Below are 13,002 nucleotides of genomic sequence, written 5' to 3'. Positions count from 1 at the left end.
ATTATTCCATTTGATCTGCCCTGCAGCTCTTCGAGGTTGACAGGGCAGAATGAGACGTGACCTGAGTCACACTTCATCAGCAGAGTGTGTAGAGTCCTGGCTCACTCACCCCTGACTCTTCCTGTCCAGGCTTCTGGAAATGCTGTTATTGAAAATTGTTATTCTGCAGGTGACATTGTTCAGATTTCCTTCTGCCAAATTATATTGAGATGTTCTAAACAAGTTAGAATGCCCAAAACAGGGCCAGCCTGGGTGGCCCAGAGGTTTAGCGCCACCTTCAGCCCAGGACCTGATCCTGGAGTCCTGGAATCAAGTCCCACATTGGGCTCCCCGCATGGAGCCTGCTTCTCCCTCTGCCTGTGTCTCTGCCTCTCTCTCTCTCTCTCTGTGTATGTCTCTCATGAATAAATAAATAAAATCATTTAAAAAAAAATGCCCAAAACAGATGAGATGGAGTTTCTATGTATAGAGCTTTGTCACGTTCCCAAGTCAGTTTCCATTATGGAATCATTAAAGTGCCAGAGTATCTGTTAAAAGCAATGTCTAAAGAAAACATTTCTCTGATTTTTCAAACTGACCAGTGAGAGAGAGAGGGAGAGAGAGAAGCTGACAGATTATGAACCTGTCAGTGTCTGGAAACAAGTAACTTTAATGCAATTGTTTTTAAAATACTTCACCCAGAATGAAGACTCTCTAGGTGATGAGCTCTGTGAATGCAGTTCCATTTCATTTACTCAAGAAGCATTTATTGAGAACTGCCTATGTGCCAGGCAGTGTGATGGCGTTGGGAATGTTGTGATAAAGCTGGCATAGTCCCTGACCTGATGCAGCTTAGAATCTAAAGAGGGAAAAGGATGACAGAGTTTGTAATCTCTAATTATAACTCGGATGAGTGTTACAAAAGAAAAATGGCACATGGTCTTGTCTGTTTGGGTGACCTTCCTTTTTCAGGGTGGTCAGAGACTCTTCTCTGAGGGAGAGACAGGCTAAAGCCAGAGAGGTGTGCAGGAGTTGGCCTGTTCCTGAGAGCTTGTAATAGTTGGAATCAGTCCAGACACTGTAGGTTGGTGCATGTCCTTGGGACCTTGTAGTAACAGTAGCTAACATCTATTCCCTCCTCATGCTCATAACAACTCTGAATGTGATGTGATTGCCCTCTCAGTTATGGGAAGAGACTCCAGCAGATGTTGGTCAGTGGCAAGGTCTTACCTCACCCCTGAGCCTGCTGGACCCCAGGCCCTGTGCCCTCCCCATCACCCTCAGCTGCCTCCCATGAGAGGGGCCAACTATGTTCCTGCTCCCCACGCCAGCTGGCCTCTAGCTTCTCTCCCTGTCCCCATCAGGCTTAGGTCACCTTATGAGCCTGTGTCCTACTGCTGTGAGAGCCCCAGTTGGCTGGGAGGGAGGGGACCGTGCAGATATAAAATTGATTTGTTAGGGTGTCGTCATCCCACTTGTAGGAGAAATGCTGGCACATTCCTTTAAACTGAGTCACCGTCTTTCAAGTAACTCACTCAATTGTTAAATGGAATTCTTTTTTTGAAAGGTTGAAGAAGCATTTTAAAACAGGATTACTTTGTTTATTACCATTTATTATTTAAAGCCCTGCATAAATGTCATTTGTTAGCTCTGTAACCTTTGGCAAGTTACTTCTGTGAGTTTCAAGTAGGTTTTAAAATATTTACCCTGAAGAACTGAAGAAAGATTAAGTAAGGTGATGTATATGAAGTACCTGGCAAGTGCTGGGTGTCCAGTAAACTGGGTAAGTACTATTAACCATAGAAATGCTAATACCCAGGAAGACTCAGCTCGCATTTACCAATTCTTGACAGTAGTTGTGGCTCTTCTCCACGCATCGTCAAAAGACAGACCTGTTATTATCTGATCTGGCCCAGGCAGGTACTCTGCTCACAGGGCCCAAGGCTCAGAGAGTATGATGACTCCTCAAGGAAAGAATGTGAAGGCCCTAACACATGGCTTTTGGGAACCTAGCCCCTCGAGCTCCAGCAGGTGACCTGGGTTGTCCTTTTGAAACCAGCACCCCAGCTCTCCCTATCTGTGCCATCTAAAAGTCAGTTTCTCTTCTCAGATGCACAGTCTCTTACTTACTTCCCTGGCTCCGCTTCGCCCTCTTTGCAGACTTCCCAGGGATGTTGGTTCTCAGAGCCTCTTCCCCTGACCTCTAGCCCCCCAACCCCCACCCCACACTATTCACACTCACACGTTTATTTTGTTAACCTTTTCAGGGTTCCTGGGCTCAGTCCATTAAGTGTCTACTTTTGGCTCAGGTCATGATCCCAGTGTCCTAGGATCAAGCCCCACATCAGGCTCCTTACTCAGTGGGGAACCTGCTTCTCCCTCTCCCTCTGCTCCTCCCCCCTGCTTGTGCGCTCTCTCTCTCTCTCTCTCTCCTTTCTCTCTCAAATAAATAAACAAAATCTTAAAAAACAAGAAAACTTCTCATGCTCACAGCCTTGGAGGAAAATTTAGAATACCTGCAGTTCTGTCATTTAACCATCACCACCCAAAATTGGACTTGGTACCATGCCAGACTCCCCTCATATATGTTAACCAAAAAAATAAAACAGCCAGTTATTGTGCCAGAAGAATGGGTTTATTCAGGAATAGCAGAGAATTACAATTTGGGACATGCAAGCCATAGCAAAACCACAGACAAGTCCAACAAAGAAAGGAGAGCATTATTTTATGGAGAAGGAAGAAGATGTTGGGAGGGGCTGTCCTGAACAGAAGGCCACTGGAGAAAAGCAAGAGCTCAGGGCGAGGGTGGTTCCTTACTGGCAGAGTTGCTGGGGTAGCAGATTCCTCGTAGGAGATGCAGCATCTGTTGGGTCTGTAGTCATGATTCCCTCCTGTTATGGGTACCTCTGCTGGGGTCTGTGAGTGATGATTCTTCCTGGAATTGATAACAGTGGTGTGGTTCCCCTTTCTAGCCTCCTAGCTCCACATTAGTGAGGTTTCCCTTTATCAGTTTCACTTACAACAGGAATATTTTGAAAGAAATCTTTTTCTGACTGTATCGGTTAGGATTAGCTTTGGCTGCAAGACAATCCAAAATAATACTGGTTTTTAAAAGATAAAACTTTATTTCTCCGTTGGCTACAAGAAGTTAACCGATGGGCAGTCTGAGGCTAATGATGTCTTCACACAATGGTCAGGCATGCGATCTTCTCCTCCCTTGCTTTCCTGCCATCCTTAACATATGGATTCCACCTCCTGGTCCTGAGTGATTGCTTGGTCTCCATCCGTCGTGTCTACATTCCAGCCAGCGAGGAGAAGGAGAGAGTAAGAAGGTGTGCCTTCTCCATTTAAGGATGCCTCCTCAAAGGCCTCACAAAATTCACTCACATTTTATCGACCAGAACTTGGTCACATGCCCAGCTGAAATTTTGTCAATAAGGTAGAACATGTAGTATGGGCAACAAGCTGTCCCTGGCACACTGACATCTCAAATGAGCCATCTCTTTTATTCCTCATTCGGCTGCTTTTTAAAATCTTTGATGAAAAATGTCAAACGTTTGCAAGAAGAAAACAATATCATGAAGCCTCATCAACATAGCTTCCACAGTTGTCCTCACTGCCGGTCATGTTTCTTTTCCTTTAGTACCTCTTCGGACTCCCCTGGATCATCAGAAGTAAATCCCAGACATCTGTCCTTGTTTTTGGGGTTTTTTTTTTTTGTGTGTGTGTGTGTGTGTGTGTGTATGTGTGTGTGTGTTTTTTTTAAGATTTTATATATTTATTCATGAGAGAGAGAGAGGCAGAGACACAGGCAGAGGGAGAAGCAGGCTCCATGCAGGGAGCCTGACATGGGACTTGATCACGCCCTGGGCTGAAGGCAACACTAAACTGCTGAGCCACCTGGGCCGCTCGGGCTGCTCGACATCTGTCCTTTGATCTGTAAATGCCCTAGTGCATAGCTCTAGGACAAAGCAGACTTTTTCTGTGAAAGTCCAGGTAGGAACTATTTGAAACCTCTTAGGCTACATGTGATTTCTGCCACATATTGGTCTCTGTTGCATATTCTTGTTGTTTGATTAGTATAATTTTTTAAAAGGAATCTATTTGAGAGAGAGAGAGAGAGAGAGAGAGAAAGCGAGCATGAGCAGGGGGGTAAGAATGAGGGAGCAGAGGGAGAGGGCTGGAAGCAGACTCCCTGTCCAGTGCAGAGCCTCATGTAGGGGCTTGATCCAGGACCCTGAGATCATGACCTGAGCTGAAATCAAAACCCCGACACTTAACCAACCAAGGCACCCAGGTGCCCCCTTACTTAATAAAGCATTCTTATCCTGAGGGCCTTACAGACAGTAGACCCTGGGCTGGACCTGGCCTACATGCAGGATGTGGTTTTCTACATTATTCATTAATATGTACCTAATGTTCCCTTTTCTCTGTGTTTTTGTCCTTACAACTTACTTGTTTTTTCAGAAGGGATTACCACTGCTGAAAGTCTCCCACATTCTGGATTTTGCTGATTGCATCTGTGCAGTGTTGTTTAGCGTGTTCCTCTGTCCCTTGAATTTCCTGTAAAACCAGAGACTGAATCAGATGCAGGTTTTCATATTTTGAATACTTCCTAGGTGCTACCCTGCACCTTCATCAAGAGGCATCTTTCCATTTTTGATGTTAGTAGTCACTGATGATTATTGCATAGGTCTATTCATTACTTAGCTGGGATACACTTAAATGGCTAACCTCCTATGTCAATTTATGGTTATCCTGAGTTATAATGCTCGGAGAAAAGACAGGATCAGTGCTTCATTCCTTCCCTTATTGACCAGTTATTGAAATAATGTTTGCTGGCATCCTTTAATGTGATCAGTGAATTGAGCTTTTTTCTGATAGTATTTTGAACTCATGGATGGAGTCAGGCCAGCCAGGCTCTAGTACACTCAGGTTGTCACTCTTACTCATACCCAGACCCCATCCTGGGCCACTGACAACTTCTTCAGGCTATTTCCTGAGTTCATTGTGACATGACCCTTGAGGTCTTTGATAGTTTTCTTACTTTTTAGTATGAAAAGATAATTCCAAGCTCATCTGATACTTATTTTGTTTGGGTGTGGTGGTGGTAGTGGTGGTAAACAGCTTTATTGAGATACAATTCCCATACCGTAGATTTCACTCACTTACCCTATACAATATAGTGATTTTATTTTATTTTTTTTAGTGATTTTATTTTTAATATATCCACAGATTATACCGACACCACTGTCAATTTTCGAACATTTTCATCACCTCAGGAAGTAACCTCATGGGATCCCTGGGTGGCGCAGCGGTTTAGCGCCTGCCTTTGGCCCAGGGCGTGATCCTGGAGACCCTGGATCGAATCCCACGTCGGGCTCCCGGTGCATGGAGCCTGCTTCTCCGTCTGCCTGTGTCTCTGCCTCTCTCTCTCTCTCTGTGACTATCATAAAAAAAAAAAAAAAGGAAGTAACTTCATATCCTTTATGTTTTTCCCATACCTCCTCTCCATGTCTTTCCATCCCCCCAGCCTTAGGCCGACACTGATCTACTTGCTGTCTCTATAGATTTGCCTGTTCTGGACATTTCACATAAATGGAATCATATACTCTGTGGCCTTTTGTGACCAGCTCCTGTTGTCAGCATAATGGCTTCTGAGTTATCCGTGTTAGAGCATGTATCAGTACATGCTTTTCTTTTTATTGCCAAATAATATTCCATCATGTGGATATACCACATACTGTTTTTTCATGGACATTTGGACGTCTGAGTTGTTTCCACCTTTTGGCAGTTACGAGTAATGCTGCCCTCAGCACTCCTGTACATGTTTTTATGTGGACGTATATTTTCCTGGGAGTGCAGTTGCTGGGTCATACAGTAACTCTACGTTTGATCTTGTATTTTCTAAAGCAGCTGCATCATCTTACGTCCCCATCAGCAGTGTCTGTGGGTTCCAGCTGCCCCAGCTTCTCCACATCCTCGCTGCTCCCACTTGTCACTTTATTTTTTTTTTTTCCACTTGTCACTTTAATACAGCCGTCTCAGTGGGCATGCAGTGGGATCTCATGGTGGTTTTGATCTGCACTTCCCTGAGGGCTAGTGATGTCAAGTCTCTTTTCATGTACTTATTGACTGTTTATATATCTCTTTGGAGAAATATCTGTTTGAATCCTTTGCCTAGTTTTTAATTGAGTTGTCTTTTTATTTTTGAGTTTTAAGTCCTCTTATCCATTTTTTTACCACAGAACTAGAACCAGCCATTCCTTGAAGGAACTCTGATTCCCTTTGCTGGTAAATGGCATTTAGAGACCATACCGAGGGTTCACATTCTCATTGCTACTGTTTGGTCATACAAAACACTTCTGGAGTTTTTACTAGTACTTCCAACTCACATTCAAGACCACCAGGGTTTTCACTTAACCTCATCAAACTCGCATCTTAATTTTCTTCCTCCCACACTGAATTTGAGGTCTCCTCTGGCTGCCTTGTCTTTAAACCATTTGAGGAATGCCAGGCAGTGCCCTGAGGCTGGACCAAACCTCTGGGAGCTGGCTTCAGGAGTCACTCACCACCCAACCCGCTTGTGCACCTGGCCTGCTGAGCATTGCCTATTCTTGGCTGCACGGAAGGAGGAGGACACTTGCTCTGCTCTGTTGCTGCCTCATACCGTTCATGCTTTAGATGTGAGTAGGAAGGTCCCTATTTGTCACCCTTGTGATTTCACTCTGCTGCCTCAGTACAGGAAGGTCCCCAGTGGCAGCCCACAGTCAGTGTTAGTGAAGAACCTGTCTGCAAACAGCTGATCGTTAGAGGTGCTGTGTCATAGCCCCTCTTTTAGGCCCAGAATGTGACAGGGGGTCGAGTGAGGCAGGAGCAGGCACGGCAGGCTGATGGCTATAGAACAGGAGATTTTTCCGTCACGGTGTATGAGCCCCTGGAGGGCATCAGCCGCAGTGTGGTGTCCTCATGGTGGGGACAGCATGGCAGTGAGCCTTATGATGTGAGTGTTGCCCACAGACACACCCATAAGGAGCTCTTCCTCCTGCAGCCCACGTCTTCTGTGTCAGGCAGGAACTTCGTCTCGGTGCCAAGGAGAAGACGGGAGCAGATGGGGCTGTCTCTCCCTTACTCGAGTGCCATGGCTTGTATTCTGAATTGTTGAAGGTCACTTAAGATGGAAACAGCTCTGTGAGCATTTTCAGGATGAATAAGTATGATGCACTTAGAAAGATACGTTTCCAAATACCTTTTGGCTTTTGAAAACTGCTCATCAGTGAACTGGTAGCTGTCTGGTTTGCAATTGCCAGCTGTGCACACATAGTCTGGTACTGTCTCTCTGGGTCTTTTCAAACCCATGCCTCAGGAGGATTCAGAATCTGACATCCCTCAGAAATTCTGCCTTTAGTAGGAGGAGCTGGGCGCTTGCCATATTATAAATGGTCCGCTTTGAATGAGATGAGGGTTGTTGGCACACTGTGTGCCAGGTATGTGCACCTTCTTAGGATTCTCATCTGTCTTAGGGTTCTCATCCAGAAGGTGGAGGGGGTGGTAAAGCTGCCTGCCCCCTTTACACCCACTACAAACCAAGGCCAGCACACCATGGAAGGGAGAGTTACTGCAGTCGTGTCATTGTTTTGGAATTCAACATACACTCCCACATATGTGCCTGCCATTCCGTGACTCTTGTGCCATTGCTCAGTAGTTGAGTTCACACAGCTGCCTCCCCAGAAAGATGACGTTCTAATTATAATTGCTCGTGAATCAATGAAGAATTAGTGGAATTTTTCTCGTACGTCAGCAGGTCCAAGTATGCAGGCCTCTATTCTTTCACCCTGTGTGTAGAAAAGAGTGAGCATGGATGTGCAGCTTCCAGGACACACTGGTCTGGCCCTCTGACCCCTCTGATACTGTGATGCTCTTCCCTACAGCCTCTTACAGGCTTCTTCTCCCCTCCCACTATGTGCTGTTTCTCCTCATCATGTCGTCTGTCTCTTATTTTTCTGTCATGTCCTATCCGTAATCACCAGCTAGGCAGCTAGTCTTTATCTGTGAGATATTATTTGACTTTACGTTGTGGTAACACATTGTGGTAACAGGAACATATGAACATTCTCCTTTCTTCCTCTAGTACTTGGCTCTCAGAGGTCTTCTCCATAATTCTCTAGGAATAGGCATTGGCTGTCACGGGGTGGGGTGGTGCTGATTCCAGCTGTACTGTGTATCCCTTTGGTTGTATTTTTTTAATTAGCATCTCAGAAGTAATGTTCATTGTAGAAAGTGTACAAAATGCAAAGAAACAAAAAACAAGAAAATAAGTGGTGTTTTATAGGCATACTTTTCTTCTAGAAATGTATTCTTGCTTCTGTTTTATTTCCAAAACATACTGTATACACACATATACATGTGTGTGCGCATGCGCCAGTGTGCCACCTGAGGCTATGTTTCCACTTAACATTGTATTGTGTTGTCTTTCCATGCTGTCTTATATTCTCGTGAGTTTGTTTTTTATTGGCAATGTAATGGTCTGTTTGGTTCTATCATAATTTACATAATCAGTTCCTAGCATTAACTGTTGAATTATTGAGTATCAAGTAGTCTGATATTATCTATTACATATAGTGCTGTGATGACCATCCTTTGTGGCTTATTTTTTGCATACCTCTATGACATTCTCTATGACATATTATAAAAAGGCATATTTAATTTGGACACATACTGACAAATCATCCTCTAAAAAGGCTGTTGAAAGCATTACTCTCACCCACCATGTCTGGAAGGTTCGGTCTCATCACCATCAAAGCTGGAGTCTCTGATGATTGCTGAGCACTGGTGTGTACATTTGTGAGTTTCCTCTCTCATATTTTGGTATGTTCAGCCTTTTCCTCATTTTTGTGTTTCCGAAAGAATCCTTGCTCTAGGGAGGATATTAACTCTGCCTTAGCACATATGTTGTGATTCCTGCGTGTGGCATTTTGAGTGTGAAGAGCCTTTGCAGTCTGATTTAGGGACATGTTGCTGTTGCCCTCTTACCCCCATTGCTGCCTCCTCTGTAACTTCAGAAATAGATACTCATGCTGGAAGCTCCACCGCCACCTGCAACATAAGTAGGTCTTACCCAGATGTCCATCAACAGGAGAATGGATAAAGAAGTGGAGGTTTATCCATGGCTGGGAATACAACTCAGCAATGAAAAGGAACCAGCTAACCAGCTACTTGTGCCCTGCTGAGCAAAAGAAGATGAACAGAATAGTGACAGAGTAGGGCTGCAGAGGTTAGGGAAAGCGAGGTGGGGCTCGTAATGGGTGCAGATTCTTCTGTAGACAATGTGAAGTCATAAAAGCAGCTGTGCTGGTGGTAGCTCATTTCTGTGAGCAAAAAAACCCATCAGGTTGTCTGCAGTCAGTCAGTGGCTGAATTTATGGCCTGTGAATCAGATATCCATATAGCTCTTCAGAGAAAGATGGACGCAGATAAGGACATACTGCAATGGTCCCATTTCTATCAAGTTCTAGGCAAAAGTAATCTAAGAAATAGAAGTGAAACAGTACTGGGGTGGGGCAGATGGACCAGAGAGAGCAGTGGAAATGCTCAATGTTCTGAGTGGTGCATACATGGGGATTTGTGATCATAAGAACCCATCAAACGGGTAAAATGCATTCTAATTGCGGGGTTGGGGGGCGTGAGGACAAGTAGGTCCTGATCTTTTCTTTTTTTCTATTTTAAAAAATGTTTTTTCCAAAGTCCTGTCTCTGCTGGGTGATATACCGTTAACTTTCTGTCCCTTGACAAAGATGCCAGCCAGTCATCTCTGTATACCAGCTGCTACCACACCCAGCACCAGCTCACTTTGGGAAACCACCTTCCCCTCACCAGAGGTTTGCTCATTAACATAGGCAGCATCCTGCATGTTGTATAATGCAATGGCTTTTAAGAACTAAAGAATAGTTCTTTGCCCCCCACAAGCTGACTGGGAATCAGATCTACTGGACTTTAATTTGTGTACTAAATTTAGTCATTTTGAGACCATGGGGTTTGTCATTTCCCCCTTCCAAGAGGAAGTGCCATTATGCATTTGAAACTTCTCTACATGTTACGAAGGTATTTTTGGAGGTTGGGGACATTTTGGAGAGTCATGCAGATTATCTAAGTCAAATAATACTGCATTTCTGGCGTGTGGGAAATCTGTAGGCACAAAAGACTAAGTACTGGAGGACAAACGAGTAACCTGCCTTGTGGTAAATACCAAGCAGCGAGGAGCTTTCTTAGCACCTCATGCTTCTCTCTTGTTATGGGGTCTAGGAGCTGGTCAGACTTACCATCGAGAAACAGGGGCATCCATCTCCAACCAGCCCAGTGAAACCCAGTTCCCCAGCCTGCAAACCGGACGGGTGAGTTCTGACTAAACCCTCCAGTCACTGTGGTCACCTTGGGTCTACACTTAAGAAAGAATGGGAGCTAAAGTAGGTAGGCTATTTCGAGGCATGTGTTCTTTTTCAGTGACTTGTGGGTGAGCACCTGTATTACTGTAAAATGTGTACAGCTCAAACACGTTTTTAAGTAGTGCCCGATCTCAAGGTTAACTTATAGTCAGTGGGGCTCTTTCTCTGGATACCATGTGAGTGTGCACGTGACCACACCTGTACTTTTCCAGAGTAGCTTCCTTTCATGATTGGAAAGAACTTTGAAGGCCTGGGTTTTGGGGATTTGGCTTGAGAGCTTTTAGCTTTGTCAAGAAAATAAACTGAGGGCAATGTGGACAGTTTTTAAGGCCTTGCAACAAGTACTACTACAAGCCCCTAGAAAAAATATAAAACATAAATTTGGAGCCTTTGGAGAGCCTTTAGACCATGGAGTCTGAGGCTTCCTCTTACAGACAAGGAAACTGAGATGCAGTCAGGAGGACTTCGCCAGGCTCCTGCTATGTGTTGGTGATCCACCCAGACTCAAAACCGATCTCTGCTGTGGAGCTCCAGACACAGTGTCCAGGGCTCCTGCCCCTCGGCCCGGTGCCCCCCATTATTTCCATGCTCAGGTCCCATTCCACCCTGCCCAGGACCTCTGTGTGCTCTGTAACCTTCTGTAATCCAAGTTCTTCTCATTCTCCAGCCAGTCTGAGCTCCCCCTCACAGATCGCGAGGTGGAGATTCTCAACAAGACAACTGGTATGTCCCAGTCGGCCGAGCTACTCCCAGACTCAACAGATGAGGAGGTTGCACCCCCTAAGCCCCCCTTACCTGGCATTCGGGTGGTTGATAACAGGTAATTGTTTTTCTTGCACCTTCTTCTACTTATGATATAATCTAATGAAAGAATAGGTAGATGAACAAAATGAAGACAGTGCCATTAGGTCAAGAACTTGGAACCAGCCCTTTGCTCTTTGGAAGCCTTAGAATCTTGATCTTTCTTGGGAAGGGCATCTGTGGAGGATGTGAGCCCAGCCCAAGTACCTTCCCTTGCTACACACTCCAAGAACTCACCTTGGAGTGCCTTATAGTCTTAGTACAATTTATTAAAGAAGGATAAGAAGGGATTTTTCTGATTTTTGGTTTTTTGGCATTGATAGGATTTACTTGGGCAGTGATGGTGTGGGACAAGAGTTGAAAGTGTGAAAAGTAGGTGTAATGTGTCTGATAATGAAAGAATCCCACATTCTATACCCTAATGTCTTTTTAAAGAGCTTTTGGGTTATTCGGTTTGATAGAATTTCTTGGTCTATTTCAGTCCTCCACCAGCATTGCCACCGAAGAAAAGACAGTCAGCTCCATCCCCGACCCGAGTGGCTGTTGTTGCCCCCATGAGTCGAGCCACCAGTGGCTCCAGTTTGCCTGTTGGAATTAATAGGCAGGTAATGTAGCCCCATCTGGCAAGGCAGAGGAAGGCTTTGGGTTTGGGAACTTTAATCCTGAAGCTAAAAGAAATCCAGTGGTCTTCAGCTCCTAGCACTAAGAGGATCATTCCTTCTCTTGACAGGACTACAGGACCTGGTAGAAATTCCCACATGGCCGGGGGTGTGTGGGGGGGGTGGGGAGAGGAATGGAGAGACTGGAGCTGAGGAGTGTCTCCTGAGGACATCTGAGCCTGGCCCCAGGGCCCTCGCTTGCCACACAGTCCCAGCACTCGTAAAAGCTTCTTTCTCAGAAGTCACAGACATAGGTTTTTATTGCTTACATCAAAGACAGGCTTTCCAACCGGGTTTCTGAGTTTGGCAGTCTCCTTCCCTAAGTAAACGTACTGATTTCTCTCCCCTGGACTCTGCCACCATTTCTCAGAAGTGACTTGGGCTTTTTATTTTTCCACATGAGGATTTTGATGTGGACTGTTACACACAGAGGCGACTCTCAGGAGGCAGCCACTCATACGGCGGAGAGTCGCCCCGTCTGTCTCCCTGCAGCAGCATAGGCAAGCTCAGCAAGTCAGATGAGCAGCTGTCCTCTCTGGACAGGGACAGCGGCCAGTGCTCCCGGAACACAAGCTGTGAAACACTAGGTGAGCCCCAGGCATCTTGGTCATTCTTCCTGTTTCATCATCTTTTGGTGGCTGCTCTGGGGTCACACGGCCCTAGCCAAGTCGTTCAGAACCTGTTTTCTCATCTGCAGAGTGAGGGTACCAATATCCATCTCTCTCAAGGAGGTTGAAAGTTTGGATGAAATCACATAGGAGATCCTCAGATGGTAGCCGTTATTATGGTTAATCTGTCAGTGTACCATCTGACTCCCTTTGCCAGCATTAAGAACCATCTGTTCAGAGCTGTAGATGAAGGGGAGAGCCCTTGACAACTTTTGACAGAGGGTGAAGTCAAGTGACCAGCACATGCCGACCTCCTGGTTGGTGCAGAGCATGTGCCGTGGGGGCCGGAGGAAAGTCTAAAAGGCAGCTTGGGAGGAGATTTCAAGAGCGTTAAACTGCTCATGTCCCATGAGCTGGACATTTCACTTTGAGAATTTATTGTAACATGATCAGAGATTTATAGCAAGATTTCTATCCAAGGACATTAATCTCAGCATCACTGGGAGTACTGGT

At 45.3% G+C, this 13,002-nt stretch overlaps 1 protein-coding gene across 9 annotated transcripts in view; it reads left to right on the top strand.

The window, feature by feature from the left end:
- The window catches only part of RAPGEF1 (Rap guanine nucleotide exchange factor 1), a 137,743-nt gene that overhangs the window by 80,973 nt on the left and 43,768 nt on the right, over positions 1–13,002 (top strand). For all 9 annotated transcript variants that reach the window (XM_041726358.1, XM_041726360.1, XM_041726361.1 and 6 more), the window contains 4 exons: positions 10,282–10,370; positions 11,089–11,241; positions 11,704–11,827; positions 12,285–12,468. In XM_041726358.1, coding sequence (XP_041582292.1) covers positions 10,282–10,370; positions 11,089–11,241; positions 11,704–11,827; positions 12,285–12,468 — 550 coding nt within the window. The remainder of the gene's footprint in view (positions 1–10,281; positions 10,371–11,088; positions 11,242–11,703; positions 11,828–12,284; positions 12,469–13,002) is intronic.

Source organism: Vulpes lagopus, chromosome 12 (assembly GCF_018345385.1).
Source record: "Vulpes lagopus strain Blue_001 chromosome 12, ASM1834538v1, whole genome shotgun sequence".
Taxonomy (NCBI): domain Eukaryota; kingdom Metazoa; phylum Chordata; class Mammalia; order Carnivora; family Canidae; genus Vulpes; species Vulpes lagopus.
This window is presented reverse-complemented; position numbering and strand designations above follow the sequence as displayed.